The sequence below is a fragment of the Equus przewalskii genome, chromosome 1, assembly GCF_037783145.1.
Source record: "Equus przewalskii isolate Varuska chromosome 1, EquPr2, whole genome shotgun sequence".
NCBI lineage: Eukaryota > Metazoa > Chordata > Mammalia > Perissodactyla > Equidae > Equus > Equus przewalskii.
In genome coordinates this window covers 160,891,035-160,918,717 of record NC_091831.1, presented here as the reverse complement: position 1 = coordinate 160,918,717, position 27,683 = coordinate 160,891,035, and the positions used below count along the sequence as shown (strand labels likewise).

Genomic DNA, 27,683 nt, shown 5'->3' with positions numbered 1-27,683 from the left:
CCCTCACCCAGTGTGCTCAACTCACCCTTCAGGTTAAAAATAACCAAGGTAAGGGCCTGGGTGGGTGGGGGAGGTGGTTTGAGAAGGCCCTGTCTTCCCACTCTCTGCCCATCAGTACTCTGGAGAGGAGGAATGTGCCCAAGGACTAAAAAAAGGCCCTGGAGCCAGAGGGACTAGGGCGACAGACCTTTCATGGGCAAATCTGGAGGCCCTGCTGTCCTCTTGTCACCTCCAGAGCCAAGGGATCAAGGGAGGAGGAGCTGGGAGGGGAGAGAGGTGGGAGGGAGGGTCCCTCCGGAAGGACTCCAAATTTAGGCAGGGGGTGGGGGCAGCAGGATATAAATGAGTGGCTCGAGGACGGACAGACACTCCTCTGGACCAGGTGAGAGAGGGTTTAGCTGCAGAGGCTCTGTGGCCAGCCCTCAGGGCCCCACCTTGAGGGGCTCTGCCTTCACCAGCTGTGGGGGGAAGGTCGGTCGGGGGCCCAAGGGTTCTGCTAGAACTGTCTTTCTCCAGCCCCCCGGGAGTTCCTGCTGACAGACAGGAGGTTCCAAGGGAAAAACCAGAACACTCTTTTCTTCTCTGATCTGTGTTTCTTTGCCTGCATCTGTCCTCTCCTGCTTTCTGTATCCTCTGCACACTGTCTCCATCTTTCTCCCTCCTTGGACGGCTTACTTCTCTTTGTCTCGGCTTTCTTTTACCTCTTGGTCTTTGTCAACACTCATCGCTGTCACACTTCTTTCTCTGTCTCTCCCTCTTGCCCGTCCTTCTTGGCTGTGTGTTCTAATCTCCCTGTCTCTCTCTGTTTCCGACTCTGAGCCCACATCCACCCCTTGCACTTTTACTAACTCTGCATCCTTTCTTTTCCTGCCTCTCTGCCTCTCTCTCTCCCTGCCTCCCCCTTTTGGTCTGTCCTGCTCTTGTCTGGCTCTCTGGGGCAAGCCCGCTGGCTTACTTCTCACTGCCTCCCTCCATTGTTCTTCATTCTCTTTTTCCGTTCCTCTCTCTACCTGGCTGTACCTCTGTGGCTCCACTCATGGTCCAGAGTCTTCAGGATTCTCTGCGAAGAGATAACCAGGTGAGAACCACCCCAATTTCCTCCTAGGAGCCAGGGTGCTGGACCAGGGTCCCACTGTCTCTCCTCTGAGCAGCTCAGCGCCTCCCCTTAGCAAACTCCAGCCAATTCCACTCTACGCAGACCCCCACAGGGGTTCTCCTTCAGCATCCAGTCAGAGGACAAGGGAAGCAGAACCTGAGCTGGGAAGACTGGACCCAGGCCAAGTGCTTCTCAGTGGCAGAGAGAGCAGTAGGACCCAGGTGGTGAGGGGATGTGGCATGGAATGGGGTGTGGAGGGCAGTGTCACCCACTAAGACCTGGGTTCTTGTGTCTCAGCTGCAGAGGAGCGACAAGATGACCGATACCCAGATGGGCGATAGCCAGATGGCCGATTTTGGGGCGGCGGCCCAGTACCTCCGCAAGTCAGAGAAGGAGCGTCTGGAGGCCCAGACCCGGCCCTTTGACATCCGCACTGAGTGCTTCGTGCCCGATGACAAGGAGGAGTTTGTCAAGGCCAAGATCGTGTCCCGGGAGGGGGGCAAGGTCACTGCCGAGACTGAGAATGGCAAGGTGCGTGGAGCACAGCCCCCGGGGAGGGGAGGGAAGGTTTTGGGAGAAGGGTGCAGGGGTGGAGTCACTTACAGTGGGATCTGAGGAACCCTGGAGAAGAGCCAAAGCCATCGGGGGTGCAGGACATGCCCCCCTCAAAGAGTCCAGCATCTGAGGGTGAACTCTTGACATTTCTCAGATGGACCTGAGCAGGTGCAACAGGGCGCCACCCCAGAGAAGCACACCTCTTGCCAGAGAGGATGTTGGCAAGAGCCCCAGCCTGTTTCCTCCTCAGTGGGTCTTGTGGATAAAGAGGGCACAGACACATCATCGAATGGAACTCCCTTATCATACTTGTACCCCACTCCTTTATGCCTTGGTTTCCTCCATGGACCAACTTTCCCAAATCCCCCTCACCCAACCCAAGAGCAAACTCTTAGACCCAGATGAACACAAAGAGAGAGAACTCTTGAGCAGAATGCTCAGTCCTGGGCTGGTGACTGGCACGCAGAAGTGCCCAGTCCCCAGTCCCTCACGCCAGCCGTGAGAATTGCCACTGGTCACCAGCAGTGGCTCAGAACCGTGTGCCTTGCAGACATACTGACTGAATTTCGTGTCCCTTTGAGGAATGAAATAACAGGCCACAACCTGCCGGGGACTTTGACTCTGCCACTAACTCACCACCGTGCCAACAATTCATTTAATTATTTCAAGCCACGGCTTCCTCTACTGTAAAAAAATTCTAGAATACCTACTTGCAGGAACTAATGATGTCAGGGCATGGAAAACTCCATGGGGCCAATCAAACCACACCGACAGTGACTGATGGGGAGTATAGAGTAGATGGGCGAGATGTTTTTCCAGTAGGGACGAAGGTTTGCCTTCAAGCACTGCTCCCAGGAGACAGCCTTGGGGTCAGGATAAAGCTGGCAGATGGGAGAGCTGCCAGCCCCCCTGAGTTTGTCCCTAGACACTTGAGGCAGAGACTGAAAGGTGATGCTCATGGGCACAGGATCTGGAGTGCTAACAAGACACAGGGACTCTCGGGCAGTCCCCAGGATGGGAGAGACAGCGGGTGGGTAAATTATCTGGGGAAAGTGTCCTGGAGGAACTATGGGGTAAGGCCAGGCACAGGTCAGAGAAGAGCCAGGGAGCAAGGTGGGGGCGGGGGTCGTGTTCTGGGAGGAGGTGAGTGGGCAAGGCTGGCAAGCCAGACCAGCAAGGTCCTGGTGGGAGTGTGGTCATCCTGACCCACTGCCCATGCTTCCTCCCCAGACGGTGACCGTGAAGGAGGATCAGGTGTTGCAGCAGAACCCGCCCAAGTTCGACAAGATCGAGGACATGGCCATGCTGACCTTCCTGCACGAGCCCGCAGTGCTCTACAACCTCAAGGACCGCTACGCGGCCTGGATGATCTATGTGAGTGCAGCCTGCACACCGCAGGGCCCCCGTGCTGGACGGAGAGCAAAGTGGCCAGGGAACTCTCTCAAGGGGAGGAGTCAGAACACTGCCAAGGGGCCCCAGTACCTCCCACCCGCCCCGCCAGCCCCCCTCCCCCCCCCTCTTTCCCCCTCCCCCCACCTTCCCCCACCCCTCCCTCCTGGTCAGCTGCAGAAAGAGAGGAGCCAGCTGGGATGACCAGGGACTCTCCTGCCTGCTGCCACCGCTCGTCCTGGGCTCTCCCCTCCTGATTCTCATGCCTGCCCTGTCTCCTGATCCAGACCTACTCCGGCCTCTTCTGCGTCACCGTTAACCCCTACAAGTGGCTGCCGGTGTACAATGCGGAGGTGGTGGCCGCCTACCGGGGCAAGAAGAGGAGCGAGGCGCCGCCCCACATCTTCTCCATCTCTGACAACGCCTACCAGTACATGCTGACAGGTGAGCCGGGCAGCCCCGACCTGTGTCCCCTCACCCCACACTCATGTGGACCTGGGCCCACAGCCCTGACCCACAGCCTCTCCTCTTTCCTCCTCCAGATCGGGAGAACCAGTCCATCCTCATCACGTGAGTGAGCGCTGTCACCCACAGAGAGGCTTAGGGGTGACCCAGGCTGAGTCCTTGGGGGGCAGGGAGGAGGAAAGGTTTAGGCTGTGATTGCAAGGAGTGTGGTGTGCTGGCTCTCATTAGAGGGGTGCAGGGGTGACCAACGATGATGGGCCAATTCCGCAGGGAGCTGGACCCCAGTGAGGAGGTCAGATGGCCGGGGCACTCAGGAAGGAGGGTGCATGCTGAGCTCCGAACGGGGAACAGTGGAAATCTGGGTTCTGATCAGTCCCTATTGCCTCCAGCGGAGAATCTGGGGCAGGGAAGACTGTGAACACGAAACGTGTCATCCAGTACTTTGCCAGCATCGCAGCCATAGGTGACCGCAGCAAGAAGGACAACGTCAATGCAAACAAGGTTCATGGTGGGCCACAGGCTCAGCAGAGAGGGTCTGAGGGCAGACTGACCTGGTGATCCCTAGCCCTGTCCTGGGGAGAGGTGGGCACAGAACCACTGAGCCCAGTACTGAAGACCTTCTTGGCAGGAGACGCACTCTGTGGTCTAAATACGGCCCTTTGGTGCCTCAGACCCATCAGCAGGCCATCTAGCCCCACCCCCATCCCCCAGGACCAGAGCAGCCCCCTGCCCTCCCCACCACCACCTGGAGGTGGACAGAAGATGAACCCCCTCTGCTCTGCTCCCTTCACAGGGCACCCTGGAGGACCAGATCATCCAGGCCAACCCCGCCCTGGAGGCCTTCGGCAATGCCAAGACCGTCCGGAACGACAACTCCTCCCGCTTCGTGAGTGCCCTTGACCACTGCCAACTGGCCCCGTCTGGCCTTGACAAAAAAAGGAGGGTGCTGTTTTGCCAACAGACAGCACATCCAGTCAATTGTACTTTATTTGGCTTTGGAATATCAGTGTGTGTGCGCACGCACACACACACACACTCTCACTCTAAACCCTCCCGACTCAGCCTGGCTCCTCGAGTTCTGGGAACTCAAGAAAAGAGACCCAGAGTCACCACAGCTGTTCCATAGCCAAGTAATGGAACTGATTTCAATCACTTTCTAGATTTTTCCTTATGACTATTACCACAGCTCTTCCACATTGGAAGTGGGAAGAGAGCATAAACACTGGAGCCAATTTCCTGGCTTTCCACTTGCCCAGCAAGTCCCCACACCTCTCTGAGCCCCGATTCCTTCATCTGTGAAACAGAGTAGTAATATATACCTTGCTGGTTATTAGGAGGATTACACGAGATCCTATCAGAAGTACAAACAGGAGGATTCTATCTGGGTTCATCCGTAGCCTGTGTCTGCTTGGAGAACCCTGGTGGTATGTGGAGATGGGCATCTTTTCCCTGTTTGACTCGTATTAAACTGGGACGCCAAATAGGTCGTTCACATTTCCAGGGCACTCTGGGTTGCCTTGAGGTCCAAGATCCCCATTCTGTCCCTTCTGTCCAGTTCCCTCACACTTTGTCCCATCTGCCCCCAGGGGAAGTTCATCAGGATCCACTTCGGAGCCACTGGAAAGTTGGCTTCTGCAGACATAGAGACCTGTGAGTACTCAGGGAGCCCTGCCCACCCTCCGGGTCCCCACCTCTGCCTTCTTTCCCAGCCGGGCGGCCCTATGTCATCATTTCCCCTCCATCCTCTTTGTCTACATTAGCCTCTTGGCTTTAGGATCCTTTCTTCTTTAAACCATGTCTTTTCTCCTGGTTCTCTCTATCGTGCAGTAGGAACCTTTCTCCCCTGATCTGCACCCTTTTTTTGGATCAACTCTCTTTCCTTTCTCCTCTCTCCTCTCTTCAGATCTCCTGGAGAAGTCCCGGGTGATCTTCCAGCTGAAGGCTGAGAGGAACTACCACATCTTCTACCAGATCCTGTCCAACAAGAAGCCAGAGCTTCTGGGTGAGCTGAACTGATGTCCCTGCTGCCCTGCTGCCCTCACCGAGCCCGCCTGTGTGCAGGGCGGGCGCCCTCCTCCTCCCCACTCTGCCTGCCCTGCTCATCCATCCTCCCTGCATCTGCTCAGCACCTCTCTCTTCCTTCCCCACCTTGGACCTGCCTGCGGCTCCCCTTTCCTCCCTTTCTACCCTTCCTTGTCATCTTTCTCCTCCTCCTCCGTATGGATTTCCTCCTGCTCCTCAATATGTGCCTCCCCTTCTCCCAGGGGTCATTCCCCCACTATCCTCCCTCTGCTTTTCAGCCTAGGACTTTGCTTCTTCCTGCCCCAGGTACCCCCTACCTCCTACTTTTTCATTTCTTTTGGATTCTCTCCTTGGTCCTGGCTGACTCTCCACCGCTCTCTCTGCTTCCGGTCCTCTTCTCCCTTCCCTGCGCCCCTCTCCTGACCCCTCTCTGCCCATCCCCTGCCTTCTCCCGCCCCTTGTCCCCTGCCCTGTTCCTTGCCTGGACAGACATGCTGCTGCTCACCAACAACCCCTACGACTACGGCTTCGTGTCTCAGGGAGAGGTGTCCGTGGCCTCCATCGATGACTCCGAGGAGCTCATGGCCACAGATGTGAGTGAGGAGGCAGTGTGAGGGCTCCCGAGGGCCCATGCGCCACCCGCTCCAACCGCCCTCCCTGCCTCTCTCACCCCATCCCAGAATGCCTTTGACGTGCTGGGCTTCACTCAGGAGGAGAAAGTTGGCATCTACAAGCTGACGGGCGCCATCATGCACTACGGAAACATGAAGTTCAAGCAGAAGCAGCGGGAGGAGCAGGCTGAGCCAGACGGCACCGAAGGTTTGAGGGGCAGGAGGCAGGGGCCAGAAAGACCTGAGGTGCTGGTTTACCTGTCATGCCAAAGGCAGCCCCCTGGGAGCAGGGTCTCCCATGCTGCATCCAAAACTGGTGCCTTTCAACAATTCTTAAGGAGTTAGGTTCCCACCAGTGTTGTCAGGACTGTGACAGAGAAAGTGGGAGGAAACCAAAAGTGTGAGAAGCACGTGGTCAGAGCGCGGGGCCTCTTCCCAGGGCCAGGCTCTGCCCCCACCCCACCCCATCGGCCCTGCCTCCAGGCTTTCTCCTCCCTTGGAGCCGAGCCAGGCCTCTGAGTACCCACCATCCGCAGACAAGCTGGCTCCCGGAAGACCTGAGGCTTGTGGGGTAGATGGGTAGGGTGAGGGTTGGGGTGTGCAGGAACACGGGAGAGGAGGGCAGACCGAGGGGCCCCCCACAATCCCACCAACTTCTGAAGCCCAGCTGCACTGACCAGAAGTAAGTTGGAGATTTTTCCTCCCGTGCCCAAGACTCACCCAAGTCCAGGAAAGGGCAGACCCCAAGCTCTGCATCTCCCTGTCATTAATGCAGGGTCGGGAGGCCGCCCAGCCCTTGTGAGCCCCCCGGCAGGCTCTGTGCCACCTTCTGTTTGGGAGGAGCAGGTCAGGGGTCAGGACACAGCTGAGGGCATTGGTATGCCACCCACCTCCCTGGGCCTCAGTTTCCTCCTCAATGAAATGGAGTGACAGTCCTTCCCAGGCAGGGCTGTTTCGACAATCCTTTGAGAAGGAGATGTGAAGGTGTAAACAATGCTAGACAAATGCTCAACAACATTCCTCTTGACTTACCTTCGAGGATCCCTTCTCTCTGTGTCAGCCCAGATCAAAATGCCAAGCCTGGGTTTCATGATAGCATGCCACATTATCACAAAACTCTTCAAATTAAACCAAATAAATTCCCTCTAAATAGAGATGGTATTTGGATGGCACCTTTGGAGAGCTGGGGTTGGGATGGGGGTGGCTGGCCAACATGCTGTTGGGAACCTTGATTTCCCAGCCAGTCAAATTGGTGGACGTGGATTGAGAGTAGAGCGTGCTCAGTCCCGGGCTACATCCTGGGGTGGGGAACAAAGGAGGCAGGGAGCAGAGCACAGCCGGTCCCATCAGCCAGTCCCTGCCCTGGAGAGACGAGAGGGTGCAGTGAGGGCAGGGGACAGGCTTAGAGAAGTGCTGGGCAAGGGCTGGTCCAGAGACACGCAGCAGACATAAAGGAGGACCTGTGTGTGGTGGGAGGCCCTGGGCTGATGAAGAGGCCCAGGCTCCAGCCTGACTTGGGCACACACTGGCTGTGTGACCTTGGGCACAAGGTGACCCTGGGCAAGCCTTGTGCTGGTCCAGGCCTTTGATCTGCAACTCTTTAATGAGAGGGGGTTGGACCTAGTGCATCCGAAAGGCTCTGGCCCTGGGACCAGGAAGGAGGGTCTGTCGAAAGTGCTTGCTTACTCCTTTCTGTCTCCACCAGATGCCGACAAAGCTGCCTACCTCATGGGGCTGAATTCAGCGGATCTGCTCAAGGGGCTGTGCCACCCTCGGGTGAAAGTGGGCAATGAGTACGTCACCAAGGGGCAGAATGTCCAGCAAGTGTACTACTCCATCGGGGCCCTGGGCAAGGCAGTGTACGAGAAGATGTTCAACTGGATGGTGATGCGGATCAACGCCACCCTGGAGACCAAGCAGCCACGCCAGTACTTCATAGGAGTCCTGGACATCGCTGGCTTTGAGATCTTTGACGTGAGTCAGGGGAGCCCCGCGGGTGGGGAGAACAGTAACTCACTCATTCACACATGCAACAACTGTTTGTAGAGCCAGCTATAGGCCGGGCGTGGGAAAGGCAGCGGGGTTCAGCAGTGATGGAGGCAGTCATTATCCTGTCTTCAGGGGGGCTCTGCCTCCCTGCCCTGACATGGGAGGGGACCAGCCACACCCCTTGCTGGGCTGGGGCTGACCCCATTGGCCACTCAGCCACCTGCCTACCTGACCGCTCCTGCCCTCCCTCCCTCTCCCTGCAGTTCAACAGCTTTGAGCAGCTCTGCATCAACTTCACCAACGAGAAGCTGCAGCAGTTCTTCAACCACCACATGTTCGTGCTGGAGCAGGAGGAGTACAAGAAGGAGGGCATCGAGTGGGAGTTCATCGACTTCGGCATGGACCTGCAGGCCTGCATCGACCTCATCGAGAAGGTGCTGCCCGGCCCCACCACCTGCATCCCATCCTCTGCCATCTCAGACAAAGTGGCAGCCCCACGCCTTCGACACCCAAGAAACTAGAGTCCCCAGAATCCCCAGCCTCTCTCCAGGCCCTGCTTCCACCCACCGTGCAGTCACAGGCTACACAGGATGAGCCCCTTCCTTCTCTCCCCAGGACCTAAGACCTTGTCCTCAAGGTGGTCACCTCATAGTGCCTTAAGAAGGGGACGTAGTGAAGGAGAGGACTCCTAGCCCTTCTGACACCCCAAGAGAAGGGCCATTCATGGAAAGATCCTAGGCTGAAACATTGGCTTCCCATCTTCTCCCTGTTCTCTGAAAATAAGCCCGTCCTCAGCCACTCTTGTCTGTAGACTCAGGAGACAAGGATGGAGCTGGCGGAAGCCTCAAAGTGCTGCCTTGCTCTCAGGGCACCTGTGTATGTTGCTGAAATAGCCAGAGCCTGCAGTGGCTGACCCTCACTCAGTCCAGCCACTGCCCTTCAGAAAATGTTGGGTGGTTATCCAGGGTGCTGCTCTTCCAGAGGCCTCAGAGTGCCCTGAAACTGTATGGAAAAGAGACGTGGATGTATGTTTGTGTGTGTGTGTGTGTGTGCGTGTGCATATGCGTGTGTGTGTACATGCATTTTTCTGGGGAGGGAGTCTGGCTTCATCAAATTTTCAACAGGATTCTTCCCCCAAGAAAAGTCAAGAACCCCCACACTTTCTGAAGAGCAGGATGTGCAGAACCACCCCTTGAAGAAGTGTTGCCCATCATATAGTCAGGGGTCTGGGCTGCCCTGCAGTTTGGCATCTCTGACACACATCTGTCCCTGCCCTGACCCCACTCAGGGGCGGGGAGCCATCCAGGAAGAAGGGGCTGTGTTGCGAGGCCATGGGGGCCTTGCAGGATGACTGGGAGTACATGGCTCTTTGCTGGATTCCCTGGGGCAGAAAGAGGTTACATAGGCCAGATCTGAATGTAATTGGATTTAGGTTAATTCCAGGAATATTGACTACCTATATTGGGACAAGAGGCTCTCTGTGGCATGCCAGCCAGTGGGCTGTAGTCTTTCCTCTGTCAGAGTGTGGGACACTGGAAGCCTGGGGGTGCACTGAGTGATGCTCTCTATTCCCCACGCTGCTCTCAGCCCATGGGCATCATGTCCATCCTGGAGGAGGAGTGCATGTTCCCCAAGGCCACCGACATGACCTTCAAGGCCAAGCTGTACGACAACCACCTTGGAAAGTCCAACAACTTCCAGAAGCCTCGTAATATTAAGGGGAAGCCAGAAGCCCACTTCTCCCTGATCCACTACGCTGGCACCGTGGACTACAACATCCTGGGCTGGCTGGAGAAAAACAAAGACCCACTCAATGAGACAGTGGTGGGCTTGTACCAGAAGTCCTCCCTCAAGCTCTTGGCCACGCTCTTCTCCACGTATACTTCCGCTGATTCTGGTAAGAGGGCAGCCCCTGTACTGGGCCAGTATAAGAAGGTAACTTCTGGAGGTATAAGAAGCCAGGGTCCCGCTGCTGTAAAGCACATGACTCTAGAGCCAGGACGGAGCCCGTGGGCCAGGGGTGGGGGTCAGGAGATCCCACAGCAGTCCATCTGCACCCCTTCTGTGAAAGTGCCATTTTCCACTTTGGGTTATGGATATTGGTGCATGTGTCACATGTCTTCTCCATACTGTGAGCAACTGGGGGTCAGTGAGGGGACACAGGCATCTCTGTACCTGGCACAGCATAGAGCCGTGCCCGCAGGAGGTCTCAGTAAACCCCGAGAGGATCGCTGAAGAAACAGTAGAACAGAGGAGCCTGCAGGTCAGAGAAGGAAGGGAAAAGGTGTGGATTGAAATGAGGAGGAGGAAGCACAAGAAGAAAAGTAGGAGGTGGAAAGATGCCAAGAGTGAAGGTGGGGTGAGGCGAGGGTGGCGGAAGAGCGCTGATGTTATTTCAGCGCCTGCTCTGTGGCAAGCACTGCTCAGGGCCTTACTCACTCGGTCTTATCTAATCTTCTTCACACCATTTAGAGGTAGTTCCTATCTTCCTCATGGGAAAACCTAAACTTGGAGAATAACTTGCATGAAATCACCTAGCCAGTGAGCAGCAGAACCCTGCCCCTGCCCGAGGGCTCCTCCGTTTTCAAGCTCTTGTTCATCATTCTTTCTCTTGTTATTAGTGGACAGCAGTAAAAGCAAAGGAGGCAAGAAAAAAGGCTCATCCTTTCAGACCGTGTCGGCCCTCCACCGGGTAAGAAGGGCCCAGAGATGCCAGGAGACCTGCAATGGGCAGGCCCAGCCCCTTGGCTGCAGCACCCTGACCTGAAGCTCTGAGTCTGGGGAGGAAAGAAGCTAGAGCTACATGGCCGTTTTTGGCATATAAACTCTACACAAGTCTGAACTCAAGGCGTAAATTATGTGTCAGCTCCCCGTCCCTTGGAGGGTGCTGGCAACAGGCTGTCTGGGGCCCAGAGCTCACGAACCAAAAGAATGGTCCCTGTGGCTCCTGACGTCCCACTCTCATCCACTCCCAGGAGAATCTGAACAAGCTGATGACCAACCTGAGGACCACCCACCCTCACTTTGTGCGCTGCATCATCCCCAATGAACAGAAGGCTCCGGGTGAGCGTTGGAGAAGGGTCTAGTCTGAGGAGGGCACTTGGCTTCCACTTGCCCTGAAGCTGACCCCTCTCTCTTCCCCTCCTGCCTCAGGGGTGATGGAAAACCCCCTGGTCATGCACCAACTGCGCTGCAACGGTGTGCTGGAGGGCATCCGCATCTGCAGGAAGGGCTTTCCCAACCGCATCCTCTATGGGGACTTCCGGCAGAGGTGGGTAGGGGGTGTCCCAGAACTCAGGGAACGCAGGAAGCCTGTGTGGCCTTGTTGGGGAGAGGACTCTGCAGGTGGCCCCAAATTCTGCAGGCAGAGCAGATCAATGCAGAACTATGGGTGACTCCAGGCACCTCCCTCCCCAGATATCGCATCCTGAACCCAGCAGCCATCCCTGAGGGTCAGTTCATTGACAGCAGGAAAGGGACAGAGAAGCTGCTGGGCTCCCTGGACATTGACCACAACCAGTACAAGTTCGGCCACACCAAGGTGAGTCCAGGGCCCCATGGGGTGGATTTGCAGAACGTGTGGCCATGTTGAGTGGGGCAGCTGGGAGTTCAGAAGGCAGACTCCTGATTCCTGGCTTCCTGTATCAACCCAAGGGCTGATGCCCAGGCTTCCCTTCTGCTGTCTTTCACATTTCACTCTCAGGTCTAGGACGCACAGGTGGTGGGTGCCCTGGGAGCTCAGCCGGGGTCTCCCGCCCTCTTCCACCACCCTGGCTACCCTTCTCTGAGGCTTCGGCCCCTTGGTCTTCCCTTTGCCCACAGGTGTTCTTCAAGGCGGGGCTGCTGGGGCTGCTGGAGGAGATGCGGGACGAGAGGCTGAGCCGCATCCTCACCCGCATCCAAGCCCAGTCCCGGGGCCAGCTCATGCGCATCGAGTTCAAGAAGATCTTGGAGCGCAGGTGAGGCACGAGGGAAGGGAGAGGCACTCCCGGAGATGTCAGAGGTAGACACGCAGGACCAACCGGCGTGGGTCAGAAGACCAGAGTTCAAATCCTGACTCCACCACTTACCAGCTGGTCTGGGCAAGTGACTTTACCACTCTGGGTCTCATTTTGAATTCTTAAAAAAAAGAAAATTCCCATAGTGAAATGCAAATTAAGACTCCAATGAGATACTATTTTTTAAGACACTAGATTGACAAAAATCAACAAGTCTGACCCACTGCTTACAGGTGTGTAAATTAGTGCAACCTCTTTGGAAAAGAATTTATCATCTGTTAAAGATGAACGATTGCATACCTTTTGATTCCACTCCTGAGTGCCCTCCCACAGTGAAACCCCTGCACGTGCACAGGAGTACATGCGGGATGAAAAAGAATCTTCATAGCAGCATTGGCCAAAATAGCAAAGATCTGGAAATAACCCAAATTCCACCCACAGGGGGATGGGTCAATAGAAGGATAGTCATTAAGTGGAATATTATAAAGCAATGAAAGGAGGGAACTACGACTACCTGCTACAGTGTCTTTGAGCCTTAAAAGCAGATTGTTGAGTGAACTAAAGCAAGTCACAGAAGGATTCACACAATGTGATGCCATTTTTATAAAGCTCAGAAATAATAACAAAAAATAGCCGCATATTGTTTAAAGATTTAGACATATATGGTTAAAGTATTTTTCGAAAAAGCTAGGAAATGAAAAACACAAGATTCGTGGTAGTGACTGCTTCTGGTGCGGAGACCAGGAAAGGAGACGGAGAGGAGTCCACAGGCAGAGCCAGCAGCGGCAACGCTCTAGCTCCTGTCTGGGCAATAGGTTCACGGAGAGTCAGTTTGTTTCATGCTTTGCAACTTATGTATATATCATGGATATTCCTATCTATAAAATACCACCATTTTTAACATATTTGAGGTTCTTATGAGATTAGAAACACTGAACACAATAGACACTCTATAGCCGGTAGCTTCCATTACTACTAATGCCCCAGTATGGCAGATATAAACTACCCTTGAATTATCAATTAATATTTATTGAGCAGTTCCATGTTCCATGTGGTAATGTTGGGGTGGGGTGCATCTCAAGGCTACGAGACAGGGCTCCTGCCCTCAGGTGCCTACAAACTTGCTCAGACAGGCTGGGAACCGAGTGCAGTTGCCCCATAACTAGGAAGTGCTCGTTGATAATGCTCCTCCCCGCCTCCATGATTCCTTGCCAGGGATGCCCTGCTGGTAATCCAGTGGAACATTCGGGCCTTCATGGGGGTCAAGAACTGGCCCTGGATGAAGCTCTACTTCAAGATCAAGCCTCTGCTGAAGAGCGCAGAGACAGAGAAGGAGATGGCCACCATGAAGGAGGAGTTTGGGCGTATCAAAGAGTCGCTGGAGAAGTCTGAGGCTCGCCGCAAGGAGCTGGAGGAGAAGATGGTGTCCCTGCTGCAGGAGAAGAACGACCTACAGCTCCAAGTGCAGGCGGTGAGGCCACATGATTGTCTCTTCACTTCTCCTCTCCCTTCCCCTAGATAATAGCCCGTCTCATCACCAGAGAAGAAGACCCTGGATCTCTCATCTCTTTAACCACCAGCTCTGCTCTCTGTCCTCCTCTTCTAGGAACAAGACAACCTCAATGATGCGGAGGAGCGCTGTGACCAGCTGATCAAGAACAAGATCCAACTGGAGGCCAAGGTGAAGGAGATGACCGAGAGGCTGGAGGATGAGGAGGAGATGAACGCTGAGCTCACCGCCAAGAAGCGCAAGCTGGAAGATGAGTGCTCTGAGCTCAAGAAGGACATTGATGACCTGGAGCTGACACTGGCCAAGGTGGAGAAGGAGAAGCATGCAACAGAGAACAAGGTGAGGGCAGCTCTTTCTGGCTCCAGCCCAGGTCTTTCCAGGATTCCCAGACCAGGATGTGGCCCTGGTCCTTGGCATTGGAGGTCCCCATAGATATCTCCAGGCTGGTGACCTCTGAACCTAAAGGGGACGGGGTTCTTGGTCGGCAGGTGAAGAACCTGACAGAGGAGATGGCTGGGCTGGATGAGATCATCGCCAAGCTGACCAAGGAGAAGAAAGCTCTGCAAGAGGCCCACCAGCAGGCCCTGGATGACCTTCAGGCCGAAGAGGACAAGGTCAACACCCTGACCAAGGCCAAGGTCAAGCTGGAGCAGCAGGTGGATGATGTGAGTAGTAAAAACCAAGCTCCATCTCTCTCAGATCAGGATTTTGTAGGCAACACAATGGCCAAGGGGTCCCTGATCCCTAGAATTAACCTCTCTGACCCCGGGGGCCTTTTTCTCTCTGCAGTTCCTCCCTGGGCTGCGACTCTGAATTCTTTGTGCTTGCAGAGATTTCTCTGCTGGTTTGACTTCCAATCCCACTGGACTGAGCTTAGAAGGGAGCAGAAGAGCATGCACTGTGGATCTCAGGTTTTCTACACCCTCTTTGTTTTCTTCTCTCCGCCAGCTGGAGGGGTCCCTGGAGCAGGAGAAGAAGGTGCGCATGGACCTGGAGCGAGCAAAGCGGAAGCTGGAAGGTGACCTGAAGCTGACCCAGGAGAGCATCATGGACCTGGAGAATGACAAGCTGCAGCTGGAAGAAAAGCTTAAGAAGTAGGAGCCTGTAGGGGCCAGGAGGGGCTAATGGAGGCACCTGCCCTGAGGGTTAAAGCCCGGGGTTCTGCCCCTCTTTGGCCGTGGTTGCCCTGGGCACAGTGGGCATGAGGAGGTCAATCACAGCCCTCCACCTTCACCCTCTGGGCCAGGGTGGGTTGAGGGGGCGACGACTGGTGCTGGCATGCTGAGGCCAGAGAAGAGAATGGGCACAGAGGAAGGAAGGCCACTTGTCACCTCCCTTCTCCTCCAGGAAGGAGTTTGAAATTAATCAGCTGAACAGTAAGATTGAGGATGAGCAGGCACTGGCCCTTCAGCTGCAGAAGAAACTGAAGGAAAACCAGGTGAAGTTCTTTGGGGCACAGCCAAGGGGGAGCTCAGTGGCCCTGAGTCAGCTGAGGCTGTAGGAGCTGCTTAGGCTTCTAGACAGTATCTGGAACTCCAGGCCGCCCCAGAGATCCCCCAGCCCTGACTCACAGGCATTGGGAACACCGGCCCTCCCCCATTAGGGCAATAAAGTCTTGCTTCAACAAGGCTATTGCAGGGGTAGAGGGGGTGCTCATACCTGCTAAAAGCGCTTCTCTTTCTGAGCTATGCTCTGCTTCATGGGTTTTCTGCTCTGGGATAAATGCTAGGGTTCGATTCTCTTCTAACCCTTCCTTTGACACTTCTCCTCGCTGCCTGGGGCTGAGAAGGAGCTTCATGGAGCACTGTCCTCTGGGGTGCTCCATTCATACTCTTCCCGGGTCCTGACCCAGCCCCTCACCCAGGCTGAGTCCCCATGGAGTCCCCATGATTAAGTCAACTCCCACAACCTTGAGCAACTCGCTTCCCCTCCCTGAACCACAGATTCTCTTCTCATCTGTAAAATGGGATTAATAACCCTTGCCTTACAGAGGACAAGAGGGGATAATGTGTAGGAAACCACTTTGTCAACTAGGAAGCCCTATATAAACGTTATTTTAATATAGTCCAGGTTAGAGAAGTCCGCAAGCCACTAGCAAGGAGGTGTTCTTTTGTCTTCCCCATGGCTTTCTCCTCCCTCTGCAGAAGGAGATTAAATTAACAGCCATAGTCTCCCTTACCTTTAATGCACCCTGAATTTTAATGCACTTTTGGTCCCGTGTTTGTCAAAAAGTGCCCTGGAGGCAAGGAAGGCAGGTACTGTCATCCTCATTTTCTAGCTGCAGAACCTGCATGGCTAAGACTGGACATAATGACCCCAAGGGCAACAGACACTCAGCTACTGTGGGCAGGGCCTTATCCTGTCATTTTCTGATCAGACTGCGGCTGAGGAAGAGAGCTAACCTCCTCTCAGTACTCAGGGCCCATGGCCCAGGCTGCAAGTGACGCATGAACACAATTCCACTCCCCTGGGGGCTGCTCAGGGGCTGGCCTGCCGTCAGTGATAATTTGCCCTCCTGTCTGGTTGGCGCCGCTTCTGGGTTTTAGCCAGAATATTAGGACATCCCCAGGTTCTTCGACCTGGCTCTGTGCAACTTTGACTCATAGACCCAGAACAATTGTACTGTCATCTCCATCAGGGCTTGGCCACGGGCTGTGGCTCCTCCTTCTTCCTGCCCAAGCTCTTGCACACAATCCCACCTTCTCCATCCTGGGAGCAGAGGCATGGACCACCCTGCACGTTCCATTAACACTGTCCACAGCCACAGATGAAGGGATCTTAGTGATCCTCCCTGAGGCTCCTGGCTAGTCAGACAACAGATTAAGATGGCAGATGAGACTTTCTCCCAATTTAGTCAAGGCCAAGGCTAAGGCCAGAAAAATGAGGTAGAGGATGATGCAGAGGGGAGCACTCTGCTAGCACTTGGCTGGCCTGGAAGGGAACAGTCAAGCTGGAACCCAGCCCTGGGCATCAATACAGCAAGCTGTGGAGAGTGAGGAATATGGTTGACTTTGTGGACTTTGCGGTTAACTCAGAAGATTACAAAAATTTTTGATTGTTTGATGCATATTGTTGCAAATACTTGTAAAATAAAAGCACCTGCTCTCCTGCCTTATGATTAGCAGAGGAGAGCCTAGTGCATCTGAGGAATCTCTGAGTTTCAGGGATCTCAAGATTCTCCTCTGAATACAGATTCTCAGGATTCAGGGCTGTAGATGCTCAGACTGGGTCCGAGGTGCCCCTGCGAAGTGCTTGAAGATTTGGCTTCAACCAAATTCCTATTGATGGCTGTATATTATAGGATGTTTAGCAGAAGCCTGGCCTTGCCCACTAGATGCCAGCAGCAACACCCCCTCCCCAAGTCACGACAATCAAAAATGTCTCCAGACATTGCCAACTGTCCCTTGGGGTTGGCAGGGGACACTGCTCTACAGGACCTGATGCTTGGGCCAGGAGACTTCCAGAGCCCTGGGAGGGGGCTCCAAGAGAGGGTTCCAGGTGGTGGGGCTGAGCCCTTTGTGTCCACTCCCAGGCACGCATTGAGGAGCTGGAGGAGGAGCTGGAGGCCGAGCGCACCGCCAGGGCCAAGGTGGAGAAGCTGCGCTCAGAACTGTCCCGGGAGCTGGAGGAGATCAGCGAGCGGCTGGAAGAGGCTGGCGGGGCCACGTCTGTGCAGATCGAGTTGAACAAGAAGCGCGAGGCCGAGTTCCAGAAGATGAGGCGGGACCTGGAGGAGGCCACGCTGCAGCACGAGGCCACGGCGGCGGCCCTGCGCAAGAAGCACGCCGACAGCGTGGCTGAGCTGGGCGAGCAGATCGACAACCTGCAGCGCGTGAAGCAGAAGCTGGAGAAGGAGAAGAGTGAGTTCAAGCTGGAGCTGGACGACGTCACCTCCAACATGGAGCAGATCATCAAGGCCAAGGTGGGCTACCCACTCACCTCTCCTCACCCTCCTCTCCCTCACAGCCTCACAGTGCGCCTTCCTCCACTTTCTCTAGTTGCCATCTCTCATAATTCTCTTCTCAGCCTCTCCCTCTCTCCCTTGTCCCTCCCTCACCCTCCACCCAGTCTGTCTCCTCACCATCCCTCCCTTCCTCAATTCTGTGCCCTCTTCAGATTGTGTCCCTCCAGCACCGACCCGTTTCACCCCCCTGCCCTCTGTGCTCTCTCCACTTTAGCCCTTCTTTCCTTCCTCTGCTCAACCCAGCCCCTTCTCCCCAACAACTCCAGCCCCTCCTGCATTCACCCTTTCTGTGTCCCTTCCTGCCTGAAGGCAAACCTGGAGAAGGTGTCCCGGACGCTGGAGGACCAGGCCAACGAGTACCGCACGAGGCTGGAAGAGGCCCAACGCTCCCTCAACGACTTCACCACCCAGCGAGCCAAGCTGCAGACGGAGAACGGTGGGTGCTTCTAACCAGCCCTGTACCTGCCCCAGATAGGGCACTGGTTGCCCTCTTCTGTGACCCACAAACCCCCATGCCCACCTCCAGGAGAGCTGTCTCGGCAACTGGAGGAAAAGGAGGCACTGATCTCCCAGCTGACCCGAGGCAAGCTCTCCTACACCCAGCAAATGGAGGACCTCAAGAGGCAGCTGGAGGAGGAGGGCAAGGTGAGGCCCAGCTAGAGGGCAGTAGGGCAGGCTTGATGGCAGCCCTGGGGCCATTAACATCAATGCCAGCAATGGAGCCCAGAGGCTGGAGAGAGGCCTCTGTAATGGAAAGACCTCCAGGCTAGGTCGTTCTCCGCTTCAGCTAAGCCACACTGGAAAGTCATCTAAAGCCTCTTTTCTTATTTGTAAGGAGGTCGAGTGGGCTAGCTGGGAAGCCACTCCAGGACAGTTGAGATTCCACACCAGCCCTCATCCGGAAAGAGGCTGGGGCTTGGTTGAAGTTTGTAGACATGAAAATGACCTGGAGAATGGGGGGAGGGCCTTCCCTCCCATCTTCCAGGGAGCTGAGCCCACCTCCCGGTGCCTGCCCCGCAGGCAAAGAATGCCCTGGCTCACGCGCTGCAGTCGGCCAGGCACGACTGTGACCTGCTGCGGGAGCAGTACGAGGAGGAGATAGAGGCCAAGGCCGAGCTGCAGCGCGTCCTCTCCAAGGCCAACTCGGAGGTGGCCCAGTGGAGGACCAAGTATGAGACAGACGCCATCCAGAGGACCGAGGAGCTCGAGGAGGCCAAGTGAGTCCCAGGCAGCCCTCGCCCTGATTCTAAGAGAGGAAGGAGCAAGAGGACCTGGGGTGGGGCAGGCAGAGTGGGCATGGGATGATTTGAGCGGGGAGAATGGAGGGTGGAAGAGACGTATTAGGCAGTAGAGGTGCTTGAAAGGAAGCCTGGATCCTGCGCTCTGAGTGAACCCCGCTGGCCCTTACTCACTTCCTGTGACGGGCGAGCTTTTGGCCCGGGTTATACCTGATGCTCACGTATAAGACGAGCAAAAAGCTTGTTGGTCAGAGGAGCTATCGACGATCAGCCTGGGTGGGGAGGGGTGGGGTCTGCCACCCAGATGCTGCTGCACATAGGGAGGAAACTGTTCTAGGCAGCTGCAGCCTTGGCTCCCTTGAGGATGGGGTTCCAGGGCCTGAAGGGCTGCTCAGCGTCCCAAGGAGCTGTGGGGAGAGGGTGGTCCCAAGGTCCCGCTGTTCCCAGGTAGAGTCACACACACACACCCATCTCCCCGGGCAGGAAGAAGCTGGCGCAGCGGCTGCAGGACGCCGAGGAGGCCGTGGAGGCTGTCAACGCCAAGTGCTCGTCTCTGGAGAAGACCAAGCACCGGCTGCAGAATGAGATCGAGGACCTGATGGTGGATGTGGAGCGCTCCAACGCGGCCGCCGCGGCCCTAGACAAGAAGCAGAGGAACTTCGACAAGGTGGGCTGGGGTCGGGGGCCGCAGCCAGGAGACAGAGCAGGGGGGCTTGTGTCCTCAAGAAGGACATTCCGTTGGGGAGGCGGCTGAGCCCAGATGAGGGGCCTGGGCAGCCCCTGGAGGTGGGGACGGGGGCTGGGCCTGCAAGTGAGCCCCGTCCATCCCCGTAGATCCTGGCCGAGTGGAAGCAGAAGTACGAGGAGTCGCAGTCGGAGCTGGAGGCCTCGCAGAAGGAGGCGCGTTCCCTCAGCACCGAGCTCTTCAAGCTCAAGAACGCCTATGAGGAGTCCCTGGAGCACCTGGAGACCTTCAAGCGGGAGAACAAGAACCTCCAGGGTGCGCTGGGGCCCGAGAGGCCGGGGGGGAGCAGGGAGGGCGGCACTGAGGCAGGGAAAAGACAGGATTTGAGCTTTCTGGCCCTCTGACCCCCAGAGGAGATCGCTGACCTGACTGAGCAGCTGGCAGAAGGAGGAAAGACTGTGCACGAGCTGGAGAAGGTCCGCAAGCAGCTGGAGGCCGAGAAGCTGGAGCTGCAGTCGGCCCTGGAGGAGGCCGAGGTGAGGGCCTGGCTCTGCGCGCACCCCTGCCTTGGACAGCCCGCCCACCCTCTCTACTGTCTCTGACTCCCCATCTCTCCTGCACCTGGGGGTGACCTTGACTCTGTTAGCTCCTTATTCTTAATCCAAGGTCGTCTACACACTTACCCACTACCCATGACCACTTCCAGAGCTAGTGTCTGCACAAAGGAAAACATCATAGTCTGATCACAGGCCATAGGTTTTGTTTCCCACCGGGTTTATAAAGTTGAGGGGCCGGCTCCGTGGCCGAGTGGTTAAGTTCGCGCTCCACTGTGGCGGCCCAGGGTTCAGATCTCGGGCGCGGACGTGGCACCGCTCGTCAGGCCACATTGAGGTGGCGTCCCACATCCCACAACTAGAAGGACCTGCAACTAAGATATACAACTGTGTACGGGGGTGGGGAGGGGGGAGATAAAGCAGAAAAAAAAAGTTGAGATCTGTCCATCGTCTTAACACCTCAGACAGTGGGTGGGAACATGGGCTCCAGAGTCAAACAGACCTAAGTTTGAAACTCGGCTTCTGGACCTCCACAGTGTCATTGGGCAAGTTCTTTAAGTTCTCTGTACCTCAGTTTTCTCATCTGTAAAATGGAATTAACTTGGGGCCGGGCCCCTGGCCGAGTGGTTAAGTTTGCACACTCCCCTTCGGCAGCCCAGGGTTTCACCAGTTCCGATACTGGGCGTGGACATGGCACCGCTCATCAGGCCATGCTGAGGTGGTGTCCCACACAGCACAACCAGAAGGACCTACAACTAGAATATACAACTATGTACTGGTGGGGCTTTGGGGAGAAGAAGGGAAAAAAAATATTGGCAAACAGATGTTACCTTAGGTGCCAATCTTTTAAAAAAAGGAATTAATTGTACATACCTCCTAAGATTTTTATGTAGGATTATTATGAAGATTAACTGAGGTAACACCCTTAAGCACTTAATACATATTAGCTATTGTTACTGTTCATTTTTAAGAACATAGGGATAGCCTTGAGTTTAGGGATTTCTAACTTTTTTCACTAAAGGGTGAGGGACTTGGGAAACAAAGATAAAGCTTTGAATTTGTGGTTATAAAAATCCCTCCCTTTTCTATATTTTAGATGGGTCAGGAATTCATGCAATGTTGGGGCTGGAGGACCTTGGCAATTGTGAGGTGTAAACTCTGTCCTTGACAGAGGAAGCCCATAGCATCCAGCACTTCCTCCCCACAGCACCCAGGTGGGCTGGGAGGCAGGTCCCATCTCCCACCTCGTCCTCTCCAGGCTATATCCTGGCTGACACCCTGCATCCTTTCTGCCTCCCTCCCCTGGCCCTGTGCCCTGACGGCCTGCCTCAGACCCTCTCTCCCCACCCCTCTCCCAGGCCTCCCTGGAGCACGAGGAGGGCAAGATCCTCCGTGCACAGCTGGAGTTCAACCAGATCAAGGGAGAGATCGAGCGGAAGCTGGCAGAGAAGGACGAGGAGATGGAGCAGGCCAAGCGCAACCACCTGCGGGTGGTGGACTCGCTGCAGACCTCCCTGGACGCGGAGACGCGCAGCCGCAACGAGGCGCTGCGGGTGAAGAAGAAGATGGAGGGCGACCTCAATGAGATGGAGATCCAGCTCAGCCAGGCTAACAGGATAGCCTCGGAGGCCCAGAAGCACCTGAAGATTGCCCAAGGCCATCTGAAGGTAACAGAAGTTGGGGCTCTCAGAAGCAAGGTGAGCCCAGAGGAATGGTGAGGGCCAGAGAAAAGGGTCCTGGGCTAACAAATATGAGAAAGTGGGAGCCACCTACCTTCCGGACTTGGAGGCGTAAGGGAGGAGAACTGACCAGACCCTAAAGCATGTCCTGGACCAGTCCAGCCTCTAGGCCTAGAGAAGAGATGAGGGAATGTGCTCCTTTGCCCTCCACTTGACAAGAGGTTTGTAAGTGTGGGATAAGGAGCATCAGATCCTGAATGGGAGTCCCTGATGGGATGGGGTCCAGGCCTCTCTACATCACTCTTTTCCCCACAGGACACCCAGATCCAGCTGGATGACGCAGTCCGTGCCAACGATGACCTGAAGGAGAACATCGCCATCGTGGAGCGGCGAAACACCCTGCTGCAGTCTGAGCTGGAGGAGCTGCGGGCCGTGGTGGAGCAGACGGAGCGGTCTCGGAAGCTGGCCGAGCAGGAGCTGATCGAGACCAGCGAGCGGGTGCAGCTGCTGCACTCCCAGGTGAGGAGGTCAGGGGCCACCACAGTATAACCTGCTGCGTGGCAGAGCCCGGGACATCTATAGTTGTTCTGAGCCAGATGCTCTGAGTGAGCATGTCCAACCAGGATCACAAATTATTTCATCTCTTAGGCCAACTCTCATCTGTTATTTGTGGCTGCAGAAACCACCACCTTGAGAAGGGGGGTCTACACTGAAAAGCTGAGTGTCACAATTGATTGGTGATGCCTGCCAAAGTCACAAATCTGGAAGTAGTGGGATGCCTGCATTATTCAATATCCTTGATGTAGGAGACAGCTTCCAGCTCACTCTGTGAAAATGGGACTCTGGCAGTTTAAGGAAGTACTGTTTGCATCTACTTGCAAACCAGATTCTCGATAGAAGACCATTTTTCTGCAATCGCATCAACACTATCTTTAGCTACGCTCTGCAAGGAGTTTTTGTGCCCATCTCTTGCAGTGCCCCGAGGAGTTCCATGATCTAGTATATGTGAGAATGATGTCCTCCACTGACCTGGTTCTCTCCTCCTTCCCCCACCTCATTCTTTCTGTAACTACAATCATCTCCAGCATATTGTCCTGGTAAAAAAGTTGCTCCCATTTTCCTCAGAATATTTCCATGCTCCTGCATAGATATGTTACTAAAGAGCTCAGGAGAACTGCAGACCCTTCCTGCTTCACGTCTTTCTTCAGAGCTGAGTAATTTTAGATATAACATCTCGAACATATCTATTTTCACAGGAAAAGGGGAAGCACATGCAAAATAAGGACTATGCTAAAAGCAAGGCGTGTTTTTAAGAAATGACCAGTTTTAATTCTCTCTGGATAGAGGTGTAGAGTCAGGTGAGAAAGAAAGTATAGATGTGAGAGTTTTCTCTACTCATCTCTAGAACACCAGCCTCATCAACCAGAAGAAGAAGATGGAGTCGGATCTGACCCAGCTCCAGTCAGAAGTGGAGGAGATGGTGCAGGAGTGCAGGAATGCCGAGGAGAAGGCCAAGAAGGCCATCACGGACGTGAGTCCCCCCACCCAGCACACACCGCCCCGCCCCTGCCGCCCCCGCCGCCCCCGCCGCCCCCGCCGCCCCCGCCGCCCCCGCCGGCTCCAGGCCCAGGTGTCCTTGGATCGGGCAGTGAGTGCGTGAGGACTTAGCCCGCCGGTGCATCAGCTCTCTCCCGCCCACAGGCCGCCATGATGGCGGAGGAGCTGAAGAAGGAGCAGGACACCAGCGCCCACCTGGAGCGCATGAAGAAGAACATGGAGCAGACCATTAAGGACCTGCAGCACCGGCTGGACGAGGCGGAGCAGATCGCTCTCAAGGGCGGCAAGAAGCAGCTGCAGAAGCTGGAGGCCCGGGTGCGGGAGCTAGAGAATGAGCTGGAGGTTGAGCAGAAACGCAACGTGGAGACGGTCAAGGGCATGAGGAAGAGCGAGCGGCGCATCAAGGAGCTCACCTACCAGGTGCGGGTGATTGGGAGTGGCCGTGAACGCGCTTCCCTAGCCCCACCTCTTGGCCCACACGGGCTCCTCCAGAACCACCTTCCAGGAATGCCACTCCGCCCTCTTGGCACCTGCTCCTTGAGAAGCTGTCTTTAGATTAATTTTCTTTCATGTTCTCTGGAGTCAGTTGGGCTGGGGGCCATGAATTTTTCTAGCAAATGGAGAATCTACTTGTATCTCCTGAAAGCTCTTTTAACAGCATTTCTCCAGGGTTTTAATAACCTGAAGCGCTACCATGAAGGCAGGAGACAGAAAAAGGAATCTTTCCACTTTACACCTGCCTGAGAGGGAGAGACACAGTGTGGCACTTTAGGGATAAAAGTTGGGGATGGGAAAAGATGCAGATCTTCCATGGAACTTCTGGGACAACAGATACAAGGCCTTAGACAAAGAAGATTCCAGAATGTTCTAAGACCTCTATTTGCATAGCTCAGAGCTTTTGCCCTTGACCTGTTATTTTTGCAGGGTATGTGGAAAGGAAAGACAGAGAAAGGGGTAATGGTCCATTTGAAGGCCGGATATGAGAGGCACAGGAAAGAGATGCAGATGTATTGTGGACAGACCTGGAAATGGCATCTGAGTACATACAATAATGTGGAGATAAGACTGATCAAGTGACATGGGAGCCAGTGATCTTGATGCCCCAAATCTGGCCCAGCACAATATGTTAGAATATTGGGTTATGATAGATTAGAATGAGCTGGGCTATGCTAATACCCCTTCTTTCTGCGTTCCTCACTATTCCTCTCTGGTCACTCTAGAACCACAGGCCAAGAGCATCTGTGGTGGAGCTGATAGGCTGGAGCTAGAACAGCCGGATGTCTCCTTATTATCACATGAAGGAATTCCATTTGATTCTGAGCCCCTCCCCCCACTTCCAGCTCTAGGGCCACAGCCCTCATTGCTTTTTAGATCCTGGACTGAGGACCTTGGCTCTTTGACCTACAAGTAGCATCAGAGATGTTCTCTTGCCCACCACCTCTTTGACCTGGCCCAGTGGAGGGAGGGGCAGCTGAGGCACAGGAGAGTGGATGGTGAGGGAGGGGAAGATGATACCACTCACTCCTCCCCCAAAACTGCCTTCTTCCGCCCATCCACCCCCAGACGGAGGAGGACAAGAAGAACCTGCTGCGGCTGCAGGACCTGGTGGACAAGCTGCAGCTAAAGGTCAAGGCCTACAAGCGCCAGGCTGAGGAGGCGGTGAGTTCGTGGTTTCCTCCACTCTTTCATCAACACACCTCCTATGGGTGAGAACTGACGAGTGTCTGCCCCCACGTGGGGCCTGGACAAAGAGTCACTTTACCTCTCAAACATTTGTTACACGTGTCCAGTGGGCTCAGAGCTGCATCAGGCACTCTGAGTTAACAAAAGCAAAGCTTATTTAACTCAGGGCCTGCCCACAAGCTGCTTATAATCTGTACACCATTAAGCCCAAGAGAAGGTAGCCCAGCTGCTAATGCAGGATGGGTGGCTAGCCAGTGCTGAAGGCGGCAGTGGAATTGGGCCTGGAAAGGGACCTGACCAGGCTTAGGGCAGTGGGGAGGACCTCTGGGTGGGCAGAAAAGTGTGGATGTGAGGAATTGATGAGCACACCTGTGCAGGAAACCCCAGGGCTGGGGAGGGTCTGTCAGAGTCACAGCTGGACAGGTGCCGTGAAGCTGGAGTCTGAGGGGCCTGGACCAGGCAGCACGGGATCCATGGTGGGCAGTGGGTAGCCACGGAGAATTCGGAGTGCGGGGCAAGTTGACAAGGGTGTTAAGCTAGGAGCAGGATACCTTTGGTGAGGCTCTTGCATGAACATCAGTGAGGGGTGAGATCTCTGAGCCCCTGGTTTGGGACAGGGAGTCCCACCCACTAGGAGGCTGGGAGTCCCCCCTCCTGACCCTGTCTCACCTCCTTCTCCACTCCCTGGACCTCGCAGGAGGAGCAGGCCAACACCAACCTGTCCAAGTTCCGCAAGGTGCAGCACGAGCTGGATGAGGCAGAGGAGCGGGCAGACATCGCCGAGTCCCAGGTCAACAAGCTGAGGGCCAAGAGCCGTGACATCGGTGCCAAGGTGGGTCCCTCCCCCAGGACTGGCTAGTCACCCCTATGGCAGCTCACCTCCCCCTGCCATCAGTGCCCCCCGAGCGGACACTCCTTTCCCTGTATTTGGACAGCCCTGCAGGACCCATAGCACCCAGACCTGAGAATCCCCCATCTTGCTCCGAGCAGCCCCTACAGACTGGATCCTCTGCAGAAAGCCCAGTCCCACTGCCCAGACCACAAGACCCCTAAAAGGGACCCCAAGATCCCTGAGACCAGAACCTCTCCCCCTAAAGACATCTCCCCAGGCCCCCGAAAGCCTTAGAGATTCCTCGCCTCACCCTTCCTCCCTCTTGCCAGCTGCCCCCTCACACCTCTTATTCCTTTCTCAGCAAAAAATGCACGACGAGGAGTGATGCTGCCTCCAGAACCCCGCTCTCACTCTCGCTAACCCATAATAAATCCGAGTGCCAGACGCTGCCTGAGCTCCTGTCCTTCCCCGGCACCGGCCAGCCAGGAGTTGGAGGAGGGGGGGGCCGCCCCTGTATCAGAGCCCTGGGAGCCGAGGCATCCACATCCTTAGAGGAGAAAATCCAGGTCCAGAGGAGGGAGGTGTCCTTCCCGAGGCGGCACAGCCATGGGTTCCAGTTCTGCTCGGTCACTCATATGATGGAGGGAGGGAGAAGTTTCAAAAGTGGAGAAAACAAAGACACAGAAGGTAGGCCAATTCCAGCCGCCGGGAGAGAGGTTTTTACAGCTGAGGCTGAAGCTGCCGTACCCAACCTGAGGCTGCAGGGGTTAAAGGAGTCCTGGGACACCCAGTCCCTCCAAAATGAATTTCCCACTGATGCCAAGAGAGGCTCAGGGCTGGCTGGGGAGGGAGGTGCAGATAAAGGGGTTGGTCGCATTCTGGTCAGCCCCTTAGAAGTAACCCACAGGGAGTCCCCCTTCCCATCATCCCCAGGTACATCAGCGGGACCTGGCTCTCACGCCAGCCTCTGTGGGTCAGCACTTCACCACAACAGCATCCTGAGACTCAGGCCAGCTAATGCTGAGCCAAAACCCGGGTGCAATGTGGACCGAAACCAGGCATGGCTTGTCTCATTTTGACCTCTCACACAGACACAGACGAGCACAGGTGTATGTGCAGGTACACACCACGCAGATCACACTCTGCTGTCTCTGAGCTCCCGCCAGGGACAGTCTGGCCCGGATCACGCAGCTGCTCTGGGGCCAGGGCTGGTCCTGACTCCGTTCTGCCCCAAGCAACTCCCTGCCGCCTGCTGGGCTCTACAGCCAGGCTCTCCTGACCACCTTCTCATCCCTTCACCTGGCTCCCCGTCTCCTGGCCTCCCCCAGCTAAGCTCCTTCTATCCTCCTCGGAGGCCTTGCCTCCACCTCCTCCAAGGTCAGTCACTAGTCATGAGAATGGACTGTGCATAAAGCCCTGAGAATTGTGAGCGGAGACCAGAGAAACACAAAATCCAGTTAGTTCTAGCCCTGCAGGGGCTGCCAGGCCTGGTGAGGAGCCAGGACACGAGGACAAGAGAACAGGAAGTGGGAGGCAGGAAAAAGACCAGGAGATACTCACGGTTGTCACCAATGGGAACAGAGCATCACTACCAAAGTTCCAGGTTCAGCTGGGCTTAGGGGCTGAGGCTCCTTCTGGGAAGGAGCACCCCAGAAGAAGGAAGGTATTTCAGGGCAGGAACACACAGGCAGTGGGGAGAGGGGACAGCAAGTCAGCTTGGATGAGCCCCTGAGCTGGGCCCTGCTGGGCTCTGTGGGGTGGGGCAGGGATGTCCTGGCTGCTCTGGACTGTCATGGGCCAGGCAGGGCTGATTCCCAGGCTGCAGCGGTGCCTGCTGCAAACCCCCTGAGCCAAGC

The 27,683-nt window shown here is 55.5% G+C and overlaps 1 protein-coding gene across 1 annotated transcript; it reads left to right on the top strand.

Moving 5' to 3' along the window:
• The first annotated feature begins 364 nt into the window (after nucleotides 1-364).
• MYH6 (myosin heavy chain 6) lies at nucleotides 365-26,272 on the top strand. The gene is made up of 38 exons (XM_070586790.1): nucleotides 365-1,078; nucleotides 1,394-1,627; nucleotides 2,882-3,025; nucleotides 3,328-3,484; nucleotides 3,583-3,610; nucleotides 3,895-4,006; nucleotides 4,299-4,391; nucleotides 5,092-5,155; nucleotides 5,409-5,507; nucleotides 6,017-6,120; nucleotides 6,208-6,346; nucleotides 7,844-8,112; nucleotides 8,391-8,561; nucleotides 9,715-10,024; nucleotides 10,749-10,819; nucleotides 11,103-11,190; nucleotides 11,281-11,398; nucleotides 11,545-11,668; nucleotides 11,950-12,086; nucleotides 13,341-13,596; nucleotides 13,732-13,974; nucleotides 14,124-14,300; nucleotides 14,584-14,729; nucleotides 14,983-15,073; nucleotides 17,168-17,557; nucleotides 17,909-18,035; nucleotides 18,126-18,244; nucleotides 18,620-18,816; nucleotides 19,321-19,504; nucleotides 19,672-19,837; nucleotides 19,934-20,058; nucleotides 21,435-21,743; nucleotides 22,071-22,274; nucleotides 23,161-23,286; nucleotides 23,457-23,732; nucleotides 24,876-24,971; nucleotides 25,693-25,827; nucleotides 26,189-26,272. Exons 1-38 carry the CDS (start codon nucleotides 1,037-1,039, stop codon nucleotides 26,210-26,212), a joined length of 5,895 nt encoding a protein of 1,964 aa, XP_070442891.1. The 5' UTR covers nucleotides 365-1,036; the 3' UTR covers nucleotides 26,213-26,272.
• The last annotated feature ends 1,411 nt before the right edge of the window (nucleotides 26,273-27,683 follow it).

Coding starts and splice junctions, on each gene's coding strand:
- MYH6 (XM_070586790.1), top strand. CDS start 1,037: ATGGTCCAGAGTCTTCAGGATTCTCTGCGAAGAGATAACCAG. Junction 13,975..14,123: donor AGCATGCAACAGAGAACAAG/GTGAGGGCAGCT, acceptor CTTGGTCGGCAG/GTGAAGAACCTGACAGAGGA. Junction 20,059..21,434: donor CGGCCCTGGAGGAGGCCGAG/GTGAGGGCCTGG, acceptor CCCCTCTCCCAG/GCCTCCCTGGAGCACGAGGA.